General features: G+C 37.6%; 1 protein-coding gene across 9 annotated transcripts in view; it reads right to left on the reverse strand.

The window, feature by feature from the left end:
• Positions 1-647: 647 nt before the first annotated feature.
• git2a (G protein-coupled receptor kinase interacting ArfGAP 2a) overlaps positions 648-22,869 on the reverse strand; it is a 90,043-nt gene continuing 67,821 nt past the window's right edge. For 2 of the 9 annotated variants that reach the window (XM_087999945.1, XM_087999944.1), the window contains exons 15-21: positions 20,720-20,965; positions 16,963-17,052; positions 13,580-13,662; positions 11,539-11,727; positions 9,053-9,184; positions 5,266-5,329; positions 648-3,478 (exon numbers count right to left, since the gene is read on the reverse strand). In XM_087999945.1, the coding sequence (XP_087856071.1) occupies positions 3,266-3,478; positions 5,266-5,329; positions 9,053-9,184; positions 11,539-11,727; positions 13,580-13,662; positions 16,963-17,052; positions 20,720-20,965 (1,017 nt within the window). In that variant the 3' untranslated portion in view covers positions 648-3,265. Of the gene's footprint in view, positions 3,479-5,265; positions 5,330-9,023; positions 9,185-11,538; positions 11,728-13,579; positions 13,663-16,962; positions 17,053-20,719; positions 20,966-22,869 lie in introns of all 9 variants that reach the window. The other 7 variants (XM_043715516.2, XM_043715510.2, XM_087999946.1 and 4 more) reach the window with 6 other exon arrangements.

The raw sequence follows: 22,869 nt of genomic DNA on the forward strand, positions 1-22,869 counted from the left end.
CTCTGTCCTTGGTAGTGTCAAACTTAGTGTTTTTGATGTTGCACGCATCTAGGAAAGGAGACAGTATTGTACGTGTTTCTTTCTTGTGTGTCTTGCAGATGGCGCACAGGCTTCAGGGAAATCAGGAGACGAGTTACTCAACTCCACATTCCTAGTCACTTATATTGCTCCAGGTCAAGTAATGTCCTGATTTTAAAATTTTTAGCATTGTTTTCAAACACTTCATGGCTTGGCCAGTCCTAATCTCTTTCAGCAACATAACCTTCCAAAGGTACTACCACTTATCTAATTAAAGGCTCTCAAGTAATCTCGATTTTAAGTGTCCCACCACTGATTCTTTCAGTTGGCAAGGCGCAAAGTTTGGCATTTCCTCCCTACATCCCTTCATCTTTGAAATCCACCTCTTCAAGTAAGTTTTTGGTTGTCTGACCTGATAGCTTGTGTATCATTTTGTTTTAGTGTTCGTGTGAATCACTTACGAATCATTTTTTAAAAAAAACATGAAAGATATACTAATACAAAGTTGTTATACTTTTGAATTTGGGATACTTAAATAACTATGAGCAGTCATCTAGTCTTGTGCAAGGTTCATTAAACAAACATTTGAAGAACAGAGGAATACATGATGAAAATATAGTACTCAATAGTGTATGTACATATAATGTATTTAATAAATCAGAGTAAACACATTACAAACTGTACACAGTTCCATGCTTAGTTGCTTTCAATATAGTTATTAACTGCTGGAAGTGACACAAATATTACACAGCAAGAACCACATGACAAAGGTATGTAGGGATCCCTCATTTTGGGGACAGAAAAGTGAAAATGTTATATACCTGCCTCAAAGGCTGCAAGTGTTTGGAACAGAGAAAACAAACTTACACTGGAACAAATTTGTCAAATTCCACCCCACCACCCCATTGGTGCCTAAATTTCATGCTGTCGTCTGTAATGCCAATGCCCGTATTGTCATTTTTAAGGAATACTTTATTCATATTGCAAAACAGTACCACAAAATCCATCCTCACCTGAAAATAATCTCCCCATTTTTCATGTTCAAAATAAAAAGATCCTGAGTACAACCTGCATAAATATACTAATCTCTCTGCCTCAGTCACAAGTATTAACATGTTTACATAATCTTGCTGACATCTTCATTCACTCACTTAAATCTTAACTGAATGTTCTTAAACTCTGCTATCATGTTCAGGAGAAAATGGATGTAATCATGATTAATTCTATTATGAAATGCTTTTGCTACTTTCTTCCCCTTTACACATGTGACTAATGACATGGGAAGATTTCCCCCAACACAGCTGCTAACAAGGATACTTGCAAGTTGCTGGCAAGAAGTGCACTTCTCAACTGGTCCTGCCAGTTCAAATCCACACCATATTTTGCCTTGCATTAGTCCGGATGCAGATTCAAATCAATACAAAAGTTGACTGGGATGCCCAGCTTAACTATTTCAAAATCACTTGCACAAAAGTTTGGTGACTTTCCAATTCCCACGTTTCTTAATTCACTTACCATTAAGATTTGGAAGCCACAACTGCACGAATCCAAATGAGATGCTAGTCTCAATTGTTGTAGGTTCCAAAGGTTCAAGTTGAAACCCCACATGCCTTATGAGCAGTAGATAGTACATCTGACTGAGATGCAATTTTGCAGAAATCAGGTTTTCACGTTTGAGAATTTAATGCAAAAGGTACATAGACTAAGTTTCACTACAGTTTTGCTGAATAAATTGGATCAACATTTAAAGTTTACCAACTAAAAGTAAATGATGTTCCATAAAATTAACTGACCAAAAATGCTGTCCAAATAGCAGGAGTGGGATCAACAATAAGTAGCTCTACATGCACAAGCAAAACACAAAGATGTAAAATATCTTCCACAGAAAGAGGTATAATCAATATTGAGGGTTGGCTATATATTGCATAAATACAATACTGTCAGTCATGTAGGTCACAAGTTGAAATATTACGAGGTACAGTTTGCACAAAAACAATGATGAGTATGGCTTTCAGTTCATATGCGCTTTAACCAATTTGATTTACTGATTCACACAGCTGCTGATTTACAATGTTGTGCATATAGCTGAATGAAGGAATAGGTTTATAATGATTCTTGTAAAACAGCATTCATTAGCAAATATTTAAGCTATTGCAATGCTCTTTTGAAATTTTAAGAAACCAAACTTTTGAAAAGTTAATTGTTATAAGCTAATGTCAATGATCAACAGAACTCAGTCTGCTAACCAAAAAGTGTGAATTTTTAAAAATATATTTAGCCTAAATGCTTGCCAAAGCTAAATGTAGACCTAGTTTTAGAAATAGTTCATAACTCATTGAATGGCCTGCTTCCATGTTGCACCAATCAGATCAGATTAATGCTGGTTCTTCCAACCAGTCCCATCGCTCAGCTCTTTCTCCACAGTCCTACAGTCCACCTCTCCACTTTACGTAACAGTCTTGCTTCAAATTATTTCACTGGATTAAAAATATTGTGCTCAGTAATACTTTATAGCCTTTTGGTTTTAGCTAAAATCTCTAGTCATTTTGACAATCCTAGGTGGTCATACCACTATTGCAGCCTGGTGTGTAACATGTAGATTTTAACCTGCTTATACTTCCCTTTTATACTTATAATCCAAGACTTTCTAAACCCAAATTCAATAGCAACTTTCCAGTATGTATTTGTCCGACCCACTACAATACCCACTTCAACTTTAATCTATTTCACTTACTATGGGTTTGCACCATAACCAAGACTGCTCAGTAATTAAAATCTTATTTATAGCTTTGGTTTATGCAAATATTTCCACTTCCCTTCCCAATGCAGCAACTTTGAATATTTATCCTTACTTTGCATAATGTATGAAATAGGTTTGACCTGTAATGTGGAAGAAATGTAATTTAAGTTTCTATACATTTCTACTGTTATCAATACACCTCAATTATTTCCACAATGTCAACCAACCTGTAATCAGGCTTTTATAAACTTCCAGAAAGCAATATATTGCCAGTAGGTATTGATGTCAAACAATTAAAATAGCACCCAGAAAAACCGAGTCTAACTCTGCTGCAAACATACAGGCAGAAGGAAGGTTATTTTAATATCCAAATATGGTAAATAATGTTATTAAAAAGCATGCAAACATAATACTGACAAAGTCCAGACCAATTCTGGTACATATCTAAAACAATTTTCTTTCATATAAAAAAATTCTGCAATTTTCAAAAAAAGGAAAAAGCTGTAATCAGTTGTTGTTTTCTTTTGTTGTTATTGTAACAAGTTGTTTGGCTGCCTTGGCAATATCATATGCACACTGGATCACTTGCTGTGTAACTAGTTGGATGTCAGTTGTAGGACTGGGTTCCATCGGCAGTGCTTTCTTGCATTCTGACTGAAGTCTGTATGCGCTTGAAGTTAGTAGCCTCAGTGAGGCTCGAACCATCTCTGAACGTGGCTTCTGCACAAAGAGAGAAGAAACATTCTTCATTGAAAAATATAGACATTGCTTTTCATTTCCTGATAATGTGGTTTTTAAAAGAAGTCCAGCAAAATATTGGGATGTTTAGAACTGTAGATTTAGTCAGCTGGATTGATATGCACAGAAATTAATCACCATAATTTCCACACCAAAATGGTTGAGGATCTTTGTTGGAACAGGAAAACAAAGGAGGGACGATTGGACTTCATTCAAATTAGTAAACTGTATTCATGGTTCACAGTTCTCTACGATGGGGAAACAAAATGCAGGTAGTTTGATTCCTCTGCTTTCCTTTCAATTGTTTGGAATGTTAGCTTGCTGTCTCACTCACTCTGATCTCAGTCCTCATCCTCCAAGACTGTCCTAATGAACATCAACACAAGTTCAATGAATAACATTTCGTCTGACAGTTTACAGACTTTCAGATTCAGCACTTCAGGAGATGTCACTAGCTTGGCCAGCATTTATTGCTCATTCCTCAAAAAAAAGTGGTGGTGCCACCTTCATTATCTTTTGTGTTGGGTATAGCTCCAAACTATGGGGTTTTCTCAGATTCCCACCGATTCCAGTTTTGCCAGCCTCTTTGATGCCATATACAGTTAAATACTCTTACGTCAAGTGCAGTCACTCAACGCAACTGTTTTTTCCTGTGTGGGCTGCTGGACCACATTTCCACATTTCTGATTTTACTTCATATTTACAGCATTTGCATTAATTTGCTTTTACATGGATGCACATTCTGCTTTTAACCTCAATCCAGAGGGCAAGTTGGCAGTTGTATTGGTAGAAATCAATTCCAACCACACAGACTACTATAACAGTACTGTAAATTTCAAACAGCTCTCCAGTCAGGACCACGCTATCAAGGCACTGACTTGAAGGATATATATCTGGTGTCAATTGGAACAGTAGTTTTTGATTTGATTTGATTTATTATTTCACTGTATCTAAGTGCACGTGACAAATTTCTATTTTGTGCAGTACAGGTAGATCATACCATACAAAGACTGCAGACTGATATAGCAGAGTGAGGAATACAAAGTTACGGCTGCAAAGTAAGTGCAAAAATGCAGATCAACATTGGATTTCAAATTTGAGAGTCCATTCAGAAGTCTGATAACAGCGGGGAAGAAGCTGTTTTTTGAACCTATTGGTATGTGTATTTTTACAATCTGCCTGACAGAAGAGGTTGGAAGAGATTATAACTGGGGTGGTAGGGGTCTTTGATGATGATGTTGGCTCCCAACTGTAGATTTTCTACTCCACATTTGATACTAGTCATGCCAGAAGGTCAATCACTAAAGGTATTCTTTGGATTATTTATACACCTTCCCGGCTTGATAATAGACCAATACAAGGAGGTTAGTTCAGTATTTTTATTGCCTGATGTACATTGTGGAATCACTTATCAACATTAACTTCAGCTTTCTTTAGGAGACACTAGATTCCATAAACAAAAATCACACCATAATATCACAAGAGAAATGGAATGAGTTATCTTTCAGATTTTTCACTTCCTAGTCTTCACTAGACTCATGCTACCCTTTTCCTTCCTAGTTATTTCCAACCTAAGCTAGCAACTAATTTCATACCAGCTGTTGAACTTACTTGAAGTCGTTACTTATCAAAATTAATGGACAGGCTGTTAATCAAATTATATTATTTTTCATTTTGGACTAATTTACATGGAATTTCATAAAAAAAACAACCAGTGGAAGAACAAGATTTTCATTTCAAGGAAGCTAAAGTAAATTTTAAAAGCTTACCTTCGGGAAAAGTGCTGCCATCTCAGCTACAGCAACATGTATCCTTTCCGAGCAGGGCATAAAGCTAACGGATGAAACAGCAAAATAGCAACAGGTACATGGAAAATGGGAAGAAAATCAATTAATATACTGGTGGGTGATCAAAATTAAAGCAACATTCAAACAAGTCTACACTAATACTATAACCACTGCACAAATTAATCCAGAGATTGAGATGAGACATGCAATACCAATGATTCTTTATGGCAGGATGCCCAATCTGGCCCTCAAGCACTCACAATGGGATCCACAAAGCCATGTAACGCAGGTCTAGTTGCTTAAATTACTTAATATCTGGTCTGTACTGATTGAATTTTGTATATCTGGAGGTTTGGAGTTCATTGTTCTAGTGTCATTTCCTCATGACAGATAAATCCTAGCAATGGTACCTACTGTTTGAAGCTAAGGAAACACAAATTTGAACTTGTGGACAAGTTTCCACAATATGTACAGCCGAAAGACAGGCAAAAGCAGAAGATTTGAGCAATCCTGCTGTGATATATATTTGCTGTTAAATTGTGGTAATGGCTTGTATTAATATTCACTTTCTAAACAGAATGAACATTCACATACTTTTAAATCTCTTCTCCAAAAATGACAATGGGTTCTCGAACAGTTTGGTGACTAATGACTATGCGATGTTTCACTGTACAGTCAGTGTGGAACCAATGTGGATACAGACTATGTAGAGTGGTTGATCTCACCCAACTTGCTTGCATGTTCCTCGAGGAGGGTTCTAGGTTGGTCTTGCTGGAGAATTTTATTTTCGAACAATGGGCAAGAACAGAATCAGGAATGACTGAGTGTCCCTTCAGTCATCTACCTATTTTCATGTTAAAATTAACCAGTTCTTCAAGCAAGCAGATTCCAGAAAAGCAGGCTCCAATATAAAAATACTCAAGCACATCAACTTCTCCCATCCTTATTATAGCTAACACCCTTCATGTAATCAACTCTCTTATGGTTAACTTACACTTGTGCAACAATAAAATCTAACATGTTAAAACCTCCATTCTTAACATTTTCAAAAATATATACGCATGCCAGTAGTGGGGTATAAACACTCAATTGAATCAAAATAACATTATCCGACATCTGTCAGCTTTCTCCCACTACTTCTTGCCTGAATCCATCATTAATTCTGCTCGCTGAGTTGGAAAGTTCCAGCAAGCAAACTTACATACAGAACCTCAACCTGAGCTACAAATCTTCTCGAAACTCACTAAACACCATTAACTCATTTACGGTATATTAATAGATCGCCAATATTATGGAACCTCAGCCAAATTACTATTCTGAAAGTTATCAATTTGTGGTACCAATACATTGAAAACGTTACAATAAGTTCTATGAATAAAGTATACCACAAAAAATTCAGTCCTAAAATTAAATTTGTCTGATTAGTATGCTTTGTTTAATATTTGTCTAGAATTTAAGTCTTTTTCACTTTTCCCATTAGTTATCTTTTATTCCCTATGCAAACAGATGTGACCTGTACATACTGCTATAAAACCAGTGTATAAAAGAGGGCCAAAGTGGTGCAGTAGTGGTGTTCCTACCTCCAAACCAGAAGGTGCAGGTTCAAATACCACCTGCTCTACAGATGTACAACATCATCTCTGAACAGGTTGATTAAAAATATCTATAAAACAGAGTATGTTGTCTTGCTATTAGATTTTTCCCTTCCTTTCTGGGGAGGAGCACTTGGCCATTACTTAATGTTACCTGACCAGATAGCAGGATCTCACAATTGACAGGGCTGTGGACATGAAGCAGGTTTCCATGTCTTCTGAGGAGATTAGAAATTATCAAGATTTAAAACGTTTTGAAAAATACCAAAAGAAATTTTAAAGAAGGAGTGTTTTTTTTATTTTAAAAACGATGTTCCAGCAACAATTTATTCAAAAAAGCAACAATAAGTTGCACACTAAAAATCAAATTGAAAAAGTCAATCTTTTATCACAACCATTTTTCACCAGATTAAAGATTAAGATAAATGACTGGTCTACAAGAATTGATATAGGGTGATGTGAAATCAGTTAAGAACAAAGAAATTCATACTTCAACTTCACAATCCCTATATGCAAAATGAGGGAGTCGGTATTCCGAAATATGGAATTAATAAAGGGTTTAATAGAAACTTTTGTGTTATGTGCAATATCTTGATTCTGATCCATTAAACTCTTTCCTGTTTTTTTAAGTTAATTTCTTAAATTATTACCTTCTTCACCCAAACTCAATCCTTAAACTCAATTTATGCAATATAGAGATCACATCAGACAGCAAAAGACTTTGATACATGCTTGTATCATTCAACAAGAGGAATCTGAATCTACACAGGCAATTGATTGGAGTCAATTTTCTCTGTCAGGCTACTAGATTCTCTTTCCCAAGCAGAGAAACTAACCACATTCATAGTTGGCTGCTTGAACAAACCTTTGGCTTTTGAATTCAAAAAGCATCCATACTCAAAGGTGTGGTGGCAATTACCCAAAGTCAACATTTGTTGAGTGTTAGCAGGGATATTTAGCATTGACCACGGTTACACACATTGTAAATCTATTTAAATACATCTAACTGGTTATTCTAAAAGTAACAGGATACATTTTTTAGATTAAATTTTTATTCCTATTTTCTCAATAAAAACACATCATGCCATTGAGTTCCATCAGCCATACAACACTTCACCCATACAGCCAGCCATTCTTCATGTGCAAGTGTAGGAAGCTCTCTGACCATCACAGCAGAGCATCAATTCTTTTCTTGCCTAACAATTAATATGCAAAGTTTCTGATAAGATCAGAGAAGTCGAGTCGATATTCCCACCTAACTTTGAGAGCACATGGTCAGTTGAAGAACTCCAAATGTTGTCACAGTTGAGATGAGATAACAAAACACAGGAGATCTGATCAGGGATATGTTAATTCTGTACAGTTTAATACCACACCAGATAATTCATTTACCCACTAGGCTAACAGGGATGCACACACCTTTAAATCCAAACAAATTACAAGTCTAATTTCTAGGAAGTCACAAAGTCATTTTTCCAGAGGTCACTGCAATAACTAAAGGATGCATGTGTCAATTTGAGAAGGTTATGGAATCTTTGCCACATGGAACACAGACAACACTGACACTACAAAGGCACTCTCCACCACAAAATCAATCACTTTGATCAACAGTAACCCTACTCTATTGTGTCATCTCACATAATTGGCCATATGTGACTTAGACTAAGCATCAGATATCACAGCTAGATCCCATCCTGTATCCTAACATTAATGAGTACGCTTCCCAGTGGAGGCCATTGTATGCAAGTAGGGTGAAAATCAAAGCTGATTGTTTCTTCCTTAACCAAAGACCTGGACCCATTTTAGATGGGATGAGCCAAGTCAGCACAGACCAGAGAACTAGCTCTGACATTTTCTTGTTTTATGGCTCGGTTTTATACTACGCACTGCACTTATGAACTGAGTGGAAAGCTGTAACCAAAGAGGTTGTCATTGTAGCCATTATAGTGCACATTAACTGTTGGCATTTTAATATATAGTCAACTCATTATATAAATGAAATATGAATGAATTGTTTTATTATGGTCAGCAAACGTATATCATTTCCGTTGCAGCCACTGTATTTTAGTTTCTTTCCACTAGGCTCATTACTTTTGTAAACAAACCACAGTGACAATCATGCAGGGAAGAAGAGAAAAGATGGAGTGCCTGGGAGGCAGAGACAGAGGTCAGAGTACCAGGTGGCAGGGTCAGGCTGCTGCTGCAGGGTCAGAGGCTGAAGGGAAGTTTTGTCGGCCCGCAGAACCAATGTACTGAAACAGCCAAGGCTGTGCCTGAATTTGCGCAGGCTCTCCCGTTCAATCTGTCTGCTGGAATGGAGGGAAAGAGAGGGGGATTGGAAGCAAAAGGGGAAGAGTAAGGGAAAGAACAAGAAAGAAGTGATTGCACAAATGAAATCAAATCACAAAAATGGAATGAAAGCAAAACCCATATGGAATGTAGCAGATAGTAGAATACACACGAGTCTAGCAATTCCAGTATATCCAGATACATACTGCAAATTTATTGACAGATTAGAACCATTTTATAGTGTTTCCAAAACAGCATTAATAAGGTGTGACAGCGGTGGACTGGAACTTCTGAAACTTAAGACACTGATGGATCAAGACACACCTGCATCTTCATGTCAACACATACATACAGACTTTAAAAACACAATCAGTAATTAGTGGACTGTATGGACAGAACAAATTAGAGGAGGAAATTTTAGGCATCTAATATGTTTAAGGGGCTGATTTATGCATATTGTGCGCCAAAACTTGGTTATCACATGCTTGACTGAAACTAATTATCTATTCAAGCACCAATTTAAAAGAAATACTTAAGAAGTTTTAAATAAATATAGAAAGTGCTAGAGAAACTTTGATAGACTCTGTAAAGACAGAAGGAGTTGATGCATCAAGACTAATATGAATTTTCTTTGGGAAGAATCATATCGAACTTGAAACATTAACTTTTTCTGTAATATTCTCCATATTTTTATTCCAATACTAATTTAGTTCCCTCAGTTCAGCAGGTTCCGAAGACATTATTCTGATATCATGAACATAACATTTTTTGATGACCTTGTACATAAATGGACTGCTTGTTGTAGAAATAAACCATCTAGGTCATGAACAATCCTGGGTTTGAACCCAGTTAAATGATCTTAACCGGGGAATAATGTAGAAATCGCTACAGTTAACCACTGGGTTGGAAAGAACAGAAAACAAAAATACCCACAGAGCTTGCCTAATGACATGGCAAGGTTATTTAGTGACCAGATCAGAATCTGAGGATGTCCAGGCCAGTCCTTCTGCAGAGGCACTTCCTTCTCCTGTTAAGTATCCAGCAATCTTTGTTAGAGTATGTGCGCTTGGGGACTGCACCCAGCTTGGGTTTCAGTGCCTAATTTCACACAACTCACTTGCAAGATTGATATATAAATTATGGTCATAATGAGGTGGTACTAGAAGAAGTGCTTTGTGAAAGCACAAATCTAGCCAGAAGTCCACATTCAGGAAAAAAGCCAGGAGCAATAAACAGGTTCGCATCAGTGATAGAATTGCAAATGGCAAGCCAGCATTTTCTACAAACAAACTGAGGTCCAGATACATGCAAAAATATTCAAAATTAAAAAGGTCAAGGGCCAAAATCCATGACATGACAAAATTTGAAAAGAAAAACACACAATGAATGTTGATTTGGGCAAAGTCCTGGATAGCTGGTAGTCAAATCTGCGGAATTCTTTAAGACAGTTGTTGAGGTTGTATTAACTAAATTTGAGGCTTAAATAGATTTTTCAGGGAATCAAGGCTTACTTATAGGGAAAAGCCAGGAAAAGGGTGGTGGTGGTGGGGGGAATCAGATCAGCCATGATCTCATTGAATAGCAGAGCAGACTTGACAGGCTGAAAGGACCATTTCTGGATGATTTAAAAGAGGTAGGACAATAGCTCCTTTGAACTGTAACTTGCAAAATAATTTATACCGCTTTGTACTATTTCGATAGCTATCACACCACAAAGCACATATAGTGGCACCACTAAGGTGAAACTTGGATACTGCTTGCACATAAGCAAAACTAATTTCACTTTTCTTAACAATATACCACACACGGGAATTACAAAAATTACAGACAAATCCTCTGTGAATTAACTTAGGCTATCACAGAAACACCATGATTTGTTGATAGTTTTGCTCATTCTAACTAGTATCATTTAAAAAAATTGAAACTGAATGGCATGGTGGGAAAGCTGCTGCTTTTATTGCAGGATCCAGATTCAAATCCAATCCAGAATGATGAAATGAATACCATCTGTCTGTTGGAGGTGGCCATTGCTGTCATCGTCAAAACACCACCCACCTCTGATCATCTTGTCCTTGAAAACGACTGCTCTCATCCTCACCATCTTTGGATGCATTGTTACCTCCAAACTCCTTGCCTACAACACTATTTGAACCTTGGCAATCAAACTTCTCTCCTCGCAAAGGCTCCAAGAACCGAAGTAAATTCTCAGATAACATCCTCTTCCTTGACCTCCTAGCAGTTCTTCAATATGGATGACCACAGACATGGCATCAACATCCATATGTGCACTTACAGCTCCACACCTCTACCACCTACACTGCCAACCACATGGTCTTCGTGCATAAAATTCCATACAAAATAAACACTGCCTTACCTGTCATGCTTGTTTTCCTGTGCCGCTCGCAGCAACTCCTGAATATTTTTGGTGATTTGTTCTGTTTTTCGAATTACATCCTCTGTGCTTGGGAGTGTGGAATCTGGTTCTGCATCTGGATTTTCCATCTCTAGTATTGGGGTTTCTTCATACCGTCCTATGCTTTTTAGTTTACCCTTTTGGCAAGAGCTTACATTAAGCAAAGAGAAATAAAATAGGGAATTTGTTTTAATTGAGGTTTATACTCCCCTCTCAGGTAGAAACTCAAACATGCTGATCATCTTTCAAAGTGAATTATTCATAAATATTCTCGTCTAGATTTACAGTTGGAGAACATTGGATGAAAAGTAAAAGAACACCTTTGTGTTACAAAAGGGGAGTAATATTCTGTTCACACGAACAATAGGATCTTTTTAATAGTACCAAATATGTCTTTAAAATATTGCAAACTTTGATATATAGAATTGAAGCTTTCTTAGAAGAAAAGGCAGCAATGCATACTAGCCTCTCATGTTAAACCTGAGACAGCAGCCACCATTGATTAATCTACCTATTCCTGCCAATGCCGCTTTGTATTCCCAAGAGTCATTGAAAAAGTACATTCTGACTCAGAGGGTGTTTTCTACTCCAAAGGCTTGAAGAAGGGGTAATGTATATTCCAGAGATAATAGCTCAATATTTAGGGGAGTGACAGCTTTTTGAACTGCATTTATTGGCTGAAGATCATTTGTTAAGAACCAACAATCATTTTCATATTTTAAAAGTGGGCTTCACTCAAACATTTGCAAAAGTGATTTTCTACTTGTACCATGACCTTAAATAGATCTATAAAAATTTATTTTGAAAATATTCTAGCATTGAAAATCAAAACATTGATGTAACATTCACCATTATGCTTCCTCCAAAACACTGATTAGCCACAAATGTGAGCAAACATATCCAGATACTTGTTTCCTCTATATGTAAAAAGGGCAGGTTTTTCTGATTTGGTTCCCTCATCTTGGAGATAGTCTGGTGATCCATCAGACTTCAATCAATATGACTAATTTTGAAAGGGTATAACGGGTGGCAGAGTGGTTAGTACTGCTACCTCACAGCACCAAAGATCCGGATTAGTCCCAGCTTTGGGTGACTACATGCAATTTGCACCTTCTCCCATATATGCATGGGTTTCTTCTGGGTGCTCGGGCTTCCTCCTACTGTCCAAGGATGTGCCGATTAAGTGGATTGGTTATGCTCATTGCCCTTTGATGTCCAGGGATGTGCAACCCAGGTGAATTAATCATGGGATATGTGGGGTTATTGCAGATTGGGTGGGATGCTCTTTGCAGGGTCGGTGCAGGCTTGATGGACCAAATGGCCTCTTTCTGCACTGTAGGGATTCTAAGAATAATGTGCACAGATATCACTCCCTCAGATTCTTACTACTTTTTCCAGTAAGTTGTGCCTCCAACTGCTGCCGTCGGATTACAAACTAGAACTTACATTTGCTGTTGAGTACATGATAGCACATGGCACTGACATAACATACTGCATTTCCATCATAACATTAAAAAATACATTAAAATTGGGAAGTGAAAACCAAGAAACAAAAATGTGGGTCCTCATGATTAGTTCAGTTATTTGACAATTTTCTGACTGTGATCAGAACTCCAATCTCGTGTTAACATTCAATCACCTTATGGAAACCTTAAAATATAAATATACTAAAAAATATTTAATGGAAACTGAACTGAAAAATCTTTTGGCAAGTGTTATTAGCATTTCAATGGAATTTCCAAATAGGCTAAAGAGCAGAAAATTTACATTGTTACAGAGATTCATTTCAGAACCTCGTATATGCATTCATTACCCCACCTCAATCACATCACAAATTACTGACCTTTAGTTCAATCATCATATATACAGAGATTATTCAGAGAGGTGAATTTCAAAATAACATAGGGTTTGGATATTATTGGTAAGCAACTGAAATCTACAAACTATATGTAGACAGTTGAGCACATCTTTTCTGTAGTATTGTGCTATACTTAATCCATACCCAGCCTCATCTGGCTCCAAGTCATTTGCTGCGTTATCGTAGTCACTGTCCGGCATGCTGTTCTGTTTCTCGAGTTTTGATGCCTAAAGATGTTGAAACAAATCCCAAGATACAAAAAGTATAGTGATTCCTCAAATGTTCATATACGTTGACAACTATTATGTGACACAAGGTCCTGAGTCAGACAAGAAATCAAGAAATGTACATGCAAAACATTTGGAAGTCAGTAACAAAGAAAATATGCCAGGAGTTATTAACTAAGCAAAAGTAAAGCAATGAATTTATGCTAAAAGATAAAACCTCAATTTTCATTTTTAAATTAAAAACTTGAAAAAAATCATTTGCTTCTCTTTTGAATCAAGTTTTGGAGGGTTCAATTTGAAGGTGGGGCTGGACTGGGGGTGAAAAAGTAGTGAGGTAGAGTGGTAAGTTGGAGTCTTTGGTTCTCCTATGAACAATAAATTTGCATTGTATTCAATGGATTTATTGTGTACTCCACAATTTAATGGATACATTTTATCGTGGTACGTTTCTCAACAGAAATTTGCTACTTAAACATTATACTTTACACTTACAGAGCACAAATGATCACTGGGAAATAAAATTGTTATGAGCTTGAGACAATCAAAGCCAAAATGCAGTTTGCACCTGAACAACATGCATTTACTTAGCACTTTTAACAATAAAACATCGCAAGGTATGTCACAGGAATAGTATTAAAACAAAATTTGATACCCAAGCTACATCAGGAGATATTGATATTGGAGCTGGTGTAGGGTTTTGAAGGAGTTTCTTAGGGGAAAGAGTAGTAGTGGGGTTTTGAGGGAATTCTAGAATATTGGGCCTTGGCAGCTGGAGGCACAGCTGCCAGTGATAAAATGATTAAAATTAGGATGCTCAGGAATACAGGTATTGCAGAGGGTTATCAAGCTGGAGGATAATCTGAACACTGGAGGGGGGCACGGAAAAAACAGTGCTCAACTTGGGAGTTAACATTGTCCCTCTGACAGGATCAAATTTTAGGAACCACATCACCATCTCTCATCTTAATCCTATTTTATATTTGTATAATTAAGATTGAGACTCTCTACTAATCATGATAGATGTCAATTTAATCAGCTGTGTTTTATAAAAGCAGCAATCTTCTCATTCAGGTTGAATTCAAACTATTTTTAAACAAACCTTTTGAAGAAAAAGTTATGGTTAAACTAGGACATTTATAATTGGATTGCCAGTCACTCGAGTGTGTTCACGTTTCTCTTAAACGTGTACATCGCAAAATTTTATTTGACACTCACAGATAAGAATTTCAACAACATTAGCAGTGTTTGATTAACACATCATTCCGGATACGACAAAGAAAAACATTCAGCATGAATCAGCTTTCTGTTCAAATGTTAATGTTTAAAAAGAATGCACAATCTGACTTTGGAAGCAGAGAGTTTATTTTTGTTTTAAAACCAGCAGATTTAAAAAGTAAATACATGCTACAATGTGAGGTAAGTCAGACCATGCTCAAGACAGGATGCTAATGACTCTGTGGCTGGTACCATCTTTACAAAAGCAGATTGCCCAAGAATGAGTATTTAAATATAATTCATTTAAAGAATAGTTAGTTTATTCATGTACCTGCTTCAAAATTATACTGAAGTTCAGTAGGTGGTGCAATTCAATTTCCACAATACTCCCAGCTATTAGAATGAAGCACTGAAAATGGTTATCCATCTGGTTTAAGATGCCACAATCACCACCATTAGGGTATTAGGTCATAAAATCTTTCGTGGATAAATAATTGATACATTTTCAAGGGCTCTTTCTGTCCCACCAGCAGCCAGTCACAGTTCATTGAAAGCATTATTAAAGTCCAAAAACATCTTAGTGATGGAAGCATCATTAGAAAATGGAGCAAGCTTTTGAAGTCAATCGTGACCTTCGTCTGAAAGCTTTCATCTCATAATACAGCACCCAAGTTGCATGAAGATCCTGATTCACATGCACTACATAGCATTTTAATAGAAAATGGATTTCCTTTTTTCAAATTTTAACCCAATGAAATAGCACATCTGATTTCCAGGTTAACTTGTGAGGGTGGAAAAAGAATATTGAACACAAAATCTGTACCTTGCATTCATTTTAGACCACTTATTTAAATTAATTTCAGAATGCAACATATGCCGCCAGGAACATAGCTTTTATTTTATGAAAAGACATTACCCTTCCAAAATCAGCCATTAATTGCTGAATAACTACATTTGGTATAAGTAATTCAATGTTATTTCCGTTTTACAACTGCAAACCATTACGGCTGAGCTTCTCTGAAGGCTGTATGTTAATCCAGTGCATACAGAGACATAAAAACTCAGATCATGCCCATTCTATCCCTGAACTATGACTCAGCTGAATGCAGCCAGCATGGAGTTTGGGTGCTAATGGTGTCCTCAGTGTCTGGATTTGGTACCAACTAAGTTTCTTGCTTCTGATCAATATCCAACGATCCATGTTTGAAGTGTGGACTTTGGGTAATGATTGGATTGGTTTGGCTTGGCTGCGATGCTTGCCAATGTTCAACGTCAAGGCTTACACATGTAAAATGGCCACATGAGGTACTAAAAAGCGACCAGTGCTCATGGAATCATACGACATCAAGGAATCAGAGCCTGCAGGAGCGGGGAGGGGAGAAAATTGGGAAAAAGAAATTATAGCCTCCATACTTATACTGAAAGTTTCTTATTCAAATTTCTCACATCCCTTCTCAAATGTGCTGGTATCGGGCTCCATGGGCACACGTAGTGTTTCAGTACCTTGCCCAAGTGGCCATTCTTTACTTTTGAGCTCAGGCAGTATTTGCAGCTGAGTTTAAATCCAGTCATCACCCAATATTTTTCATCTCCCATAAAATTATATATGCCAGATAAAAACTAGGATATCATGCCTTTTATTTTCACATTCTGTCCCATGTGAAGGCCAGTTGTATTCTCGTTGAAATGAGCTAATTTGGCAAGGGACCAGAGACTGAACCCAGGACATGCCTGCTCTGTACAACACAGTGCAGTGGGTTCATCAACTAATCATCAGGATGGCTAGAGATCTAATAGTTGTGCTGGAGCAAAGGGTCTAGTTTTGATTGATGAAAGGCTAATTAAGCAAGGTGTGCACTGCAACCTGTGGTTTCGGAGCAAGCAGGATTAATAAATTGAAAAATTTAAAGTAAAAGACAGAAGAATAATCAGAAATATGCAATCAACAGGGAAACTCCAGTGAAAGTGACTACTCATGCAGAGTTTAAGCAAAGGGAGCAGGCCAAATAGGTGGGAAGAGGCAGCAACGGGCACTACGATGGTCACCACCTCCCTCCATACAGACCAAGTGAGAAGGTACTTAACCCTTCGGGTGTTCTCATCCCGGGACCAGGAAAGCGTGGAAGGGAAGGAAGGTAAAGATGAAGAGGAGGTCACAAAGGCACTCCTCCCAATCTGAAAGGGGAAAGAAGAAACATTCTGGCAAAAATTAAACATGAGAAAAACATAACAAAAGAGAGAAGGACTCCATGAATTGTCAAAGTATATGTATGCCAAGTTTTTACAAATGTCAGTAAATTACAAAACACGATGAACAAGTTCTCTTAACTCTAAGCAGTGAGCTTGGTTACCCGTTCAATTTGTAACATTCGAGAATGTGGTGCTGGAAAAGCACAGCAGCATTCGAGGAGGAGAGTCGACATTTCAAGCAAAAGCCCTTCATCAAACCTCATTCCTGATGAGGAGCTTTTGCCCAAAATGTCGACTCTCCTGCTCCTCAGATGCTGCCCGACCTGCTGTGCTTTTCCAGCACCACAATCTTGACTCTGATCTCCAGCATCTGCAGTCCTCACTTTCACCAATTTGTAACATTGCAAATACAAATATCAACACACTGCCAATTAAAATATTAAAGACAACATTAAAAAAAAGTTACTCATCCACCTAAACTTCTTCCCATCAAATGACTTCACTAAAGTTCATTGCTCTGAATTAACTCAAGACTTAAAGATTACACAGCTGTACTGATTTCTAACTGGTCTGTTTACTTGGTTAGAAATAGGATCAGAACACGGTGTGCGAAATTCTTTATTTGGCACCATAATGGTTGGCTTTATAATTTCACTGATAGGGTAAATTATGATGCAACTAAAGGGAGGATTTAATACCTTTTGGAGCAGTAGTAACTAAATTAAATAGTCTATTTTAAAATGACTCAAATTTGAGATAAATGAAAACAAATATTTGTGCATGTATTTTTACTTCAAAGACAAAACAACATTTTTAAAAAAAAAAAATAGGAGTATGAGAACAACAAATTCAAGGACATACTTCCCATTACTGCAATAAAACTCATAACTCAAGACCACATACTCCCTCAACTGACAAATGAACAAAACCAAGTGATATGTAACTATGACTTTGGGTTAACTTAGCATATTAGTAGGACAGATAATTCAAAAAACTAATATGATGCTACAAATGACAAAATCTGAATCTTATGAAACATGATTATTGAATGTGAACCTGTTGAAAAAAGTTAAGATTTTACTATGGCATACCTACAAACCAAATAGTTCAGTAAGCCAACATTTAAAAGCAACAAGACTTCACACTGAAAACAAAATCTCCCATGCATCTCTTAAAATTGAGTTAATGATTAAGAATTTCCCTTTGGTGACTCGTAGAAAAACTTATTTAATAAATCACCTGGACGTTCAAAAACACACATCACGTATTTCAATGACCAATGGGCCTTACAATTATAAATTTATAGGCAATAGAACACATTTCATGTGTTCTTAATTTAAAAATTTACACAATCCAAAAATGGAAAAAATATTGCAGGGCTGGAGAACAAAGGAGTGAGATAGTTTTTCAAAGTGCGAGCAGAGCTTGCACAGTAGATTTTATCATTGTGTAAAATTACACAAAATACAAGTTCAAATATTGCTAAATTCATAATTATTCTGTATTTGAACACATAACTTCAAAGTGTAGTTTGAAAAATTTAGTGTAACTCATTCTTACTCAAAGCCTCTGGAACAGAAGCTTCTAGTATGGAAAGGATATTCCATTCTCAAACTGGATGGCAAACAAAACATTCAAATTAGGCATAATCCAGGTCTGAGTAAATTTCCATTTAGTGCAACAATTTGTTTTATGAGTGTATTCCAATATTTCCTATAGAACTGTCTGAATTAAAGTATCTCAAAGCATTAAAAAAAGAATCCATGATAAAGTTAAGCCACTATAGTTCTACTGGAACATAGAGCTGCTCTCTCATTATAGAGAGATGATTGGTGTTTTACCCAGAGGGTCGCCATGCCTCGGGTGAGAGAGAAAAGCTGAGGGGAGCCCTTTGTAGTACCCTCAGCTGGCGCAGGTATTGAACCCACACTGTTGGTATCCCTATCACAAACCAGGTACCCAGCCAACTAAAAAAACATTAACATCCCTTTCAGCCCCTGTTCAGTTTTAATGTAGCCTTAAAATATAACAAGTGGATTTTTTTCCACTTAATATTTAAAGCTTCAATAACTAAGGATATTTTCTACCATGCAAAAAAGAACAGAGATACCAACAACGACATTGCTTTCCCTGTTTGCACAATAATGTAGCAAGATTACAGAACACCCCGGAGGGGATTAAACCTGCAACATTAGAAATAATAGAAGTATCAATAAAAGCAACACTTTGACAACCTTAAACATTCAATACATTTTGCCATACCTGCCAGACTGAAATATATTGTAATATTTACATTAGAATTATTAAATGAGGTATTGTACTGATTTTTTCCAATTTGCAAAAACAGTGTTAGCAGATTATTTAAAATAATTCAATATTTACAGTTTAAGAGGGCTTTTGTTTTCAAATATTGTGGATTAAAAGTTAAGCTATGAAAATTTGAGCTTTTCTTTCCTCCTCTCCAGCTTTCAACCTTTCTATCACTTCTCTTCTGAAGGCATAGATTCTAAATCCTTGCTTGATTCATCACTGCCCATGTATCAAATATCCAAAGAAAGCACCAGACCCAAGTCCAATTCAGTCCTCAACCAGTGAAGTTTGCAACCCACTGACTCAATCTTGGGTGTCAGACCTGTTCACATTTGGTCTTATTCGTTCAAAACCAGCCTAATGGTACATGCACAAACTGAATTATCATGGAGTAGTTTTATTTTTGATGTCAAAATTACCTTTTCATTTCAAGATCATAATTCATTGGGCATTTGTGATTTTAGCTCAATGCCACAATACTTGCACAAACATAAAGGATTAGAGAGGCTGGAAATCTGAAATCAATTCAGAAAATTGAGGAAATACTCAGCAGGTCAGGCAGTATCAGTGGAGAAAAACAGTTAATGTTTCAGCACGGTGGCCCAGTGGTTAGCACTGCTGCCTCACAGCGCCTGTAGACCCGGGTTCAATTCCCGACTCAGGCGACTGACTGTGTGGAGTTTGCACATTCTCCCCGTGTCTGCGTGGGTTTCCTCCGGGTGCTCCGGTTTCCTCCCACAGTCCAAAGATGTGCGGGTCAGGTGAATTGACCATGCTAAATTGCCCGTAGTGTTAGGTTAAAGGGGTGGAGGTGGGGGTGTGGGTGGGTTGCGCTTCGGCGGGTCGGTGTGGACTTGTTGGGCCGGAGGGCCTGTTTCCACACTGTAAGTAATCTAATCTAAAGTCTATGACTATTCATAAATGTTTCTATCGAAGTAAACTGACATGAAATGCTGACTGTTTCTCTCCAAAGATGATGCCCTACTTCTACAATACTTGTACATCATCTAGTGCCTCAAGCAGGCACTTTGTCTTCCACTATCACCATTTGGTCAAATAAAGTTACAAAGATTTTAGTCTTTATTCCTTTCCATTTCAAATATAACAATGACATGAGCACAACAGGCCAAGATGCAGTTGGGTCATTTATATTCAATTAGGTGTTTAACAATAATTAAAACAAATCTTAGTTTTGCAATAAAAAGAAATAAAACAAGAAAAGGACAAAAATTCACAAGACAGTGTTTTGCAAGCAAGAAAGGAAAATCAGAACTTAAGACAAAGTGGAAAAGGAAAAAAAAAAGCATAAGTTGCTTACCAGAGCTGATGCTGCTTTACTTACGTGTTGAGGGAAGGGCTGAAGTCCTGCAATACTGTCCTCTGGGTATGTGATGTCCCCAATTGGGAGATAGGGTTTCTGACCAGAGCCAGTCTCATACATGGACATAGGCCGGCTGCCACGTGCAGACGGGCGCCGTTTTAAGGACGAAGGATTGGAGGGACCTGGGTATTCTGAACTGGGAACTTGACAGATATTCGTAGTGACCTGCCGCCTGAGGGTGGTGTTTTCACTCTGCAGCGTTTGAAGCTGAAAGAAATTTTGTTTTAGCCAATAATTTTTTTCTTGCACCGAGCAAAGTGGACAAATTTTGGCGAATACTGTAATGTGGATCGTGCATGCCAATAAATGAGTAAAGTCTGAGAGACAGACAGAAGAATAAACAAATGAATGTCTCAGTAGGAACAGCTGAAGCATGGACTAAATTGCACTTAAACACTATAAATTCCACCTGGAGAGTGAATGCCTTAATGAACCTAATCCCATGAATAGACTAGTTACTCTGCTACAATGTATAACAAACTTACCATTCATTCACTTTTTGTCCGTCCACCCTCCCCTACCCCAAAGTATATACAAGTTTGTTTTGAAGGAAATTTGCAAAAACACACAGCAGATATCTCTTCCTTCAGTGTTCGTAACTTAGAAGTCTCAATGTACTATCTTAAGATTTTCTATCTTCAGTTTTTTGCAAAAAAAATTAAATAACAAATGCTTTGATTAACTGGAACAATAAAGTGTGATATGAAACTGTGGGAATTCCATATCATTTATTATGGCTGAAAATGCAATATGTATCCGTTTAAGGACATGTTTCTCCTGCTGCTATCAACCATGGTAGTCTTTCTGCTCTATGTCTTTAGGGCGAAAGGATCCTGCTTCAGTGGCTATTCAACACGGTTTCTCTTTGAGCATCAAAAACCCAACCTCAACGTAGTCTGTTCTGCACAAAACCTTGCTCACCTATCAACTCTATCCTCTTTAAACTCTACTGACTTCCTGTTTGCAAAGTCTTTACCTTTTTCAAAAGCTCCTCACCAACTTGCAGCCCATGGCATGTCCTGATCCTGTCCTTTTGTGTGTGTGCCTGTCTCTGTTCCCACCCACCCCCACCTGCCACAACCAAAACCACCAACATCACCACATTCGGATGTTTTCATCTTTAAAAGGTACTATGTAAGTGCAATGTGGTGGTCCTGGACTTTCTGGATCACCAGGAGAAAATGTCAAAAGATGGTTGGGGGAATTGCAGTTTCAGCTAAGTTTGTGAAATAGCTACATCAGAACAGTTTGCTCAAGACATGGTACAAAGAATAATAATTATATTAACTGATTATTTAGGTCTTTGGTTGGTGCAGAATGAGGAATAAACAATGCTTGGGGCAGAGATAATTCATTTGATCTTCAAATTGTACAGTGACAAGATGGTGAGAATGTTTTATTATTCAAAGTTTGTGCGAAGATTTGTAGCTCGGGTGCTCGTTGTTGTGGTTCTGATCGCCAAGCTGGAAGTTTTTGTTGCAAACGTTTCGTCCCTGGCTAGGCGACATCATCAGTGCTTGGGAGCCTCCTGCGAAGCGCTTCTTTGATGTTTCCTCCGGTGTTTATAGTGGTCTGTCCCTGCCGCTTCCGGTTGTCAGTTTCAGCTGTCCGCTGTAGTGGTTGGTATATTGGGTCCAGGTCGATGTGTTTGTTGATGGAGTTTGTGGATGAATGCCATGCCTCTAGGAATTCCCTGGCTGTTCTCTGTCTGGCTTGCCCTATGAGCAAAACGAATGTAGTGTACAAAATACCATGCAAGGACTGCACAAAACACTATATAGGACAAACAGGAAGACAGCTAACGATCCGCATACATGAACATCAACTAGCCACGAAACGACACGACCAGCTATCCTTAGTAGCCACACACGCAGACAACAAGCAACATGAATTCGACTGGGACAACACTACTATCATAGGGCAAGCCAGACAGAGAACAGCCAGGGAATTCCTAGAGGCATGGCATTCATCCACAAACTCCATCAACAAACACATCGACCTGGACCCAATATACCAACCACTACAGCGGACAGCTGAAACTGACAACCGGAAGCGGCAGGGACAGACCACTATAAACACCGGAGGAAACATCAAAGAAGCGCTTCGCAGGA

Source organism: Chiloscyllium plagiosum, unplaced genomic scaffold (assembly GCF_037043375.1).
Source record: "Chiloscyllium plagiosum isolate Xiang-an unplaced genomic scaffold, Cpla_swu_hap1 HiC_scaffold_24, whole genome shotgun sequence".
In the NCBI taxonomy this organism is placed as follows: Eukaryota; Metazoa; Chordata; class Chondrichthyes; order Orectolobiformes; family Hemiscylliidae; genus Chiloscyllium; species Chiloscyllium plagiosum.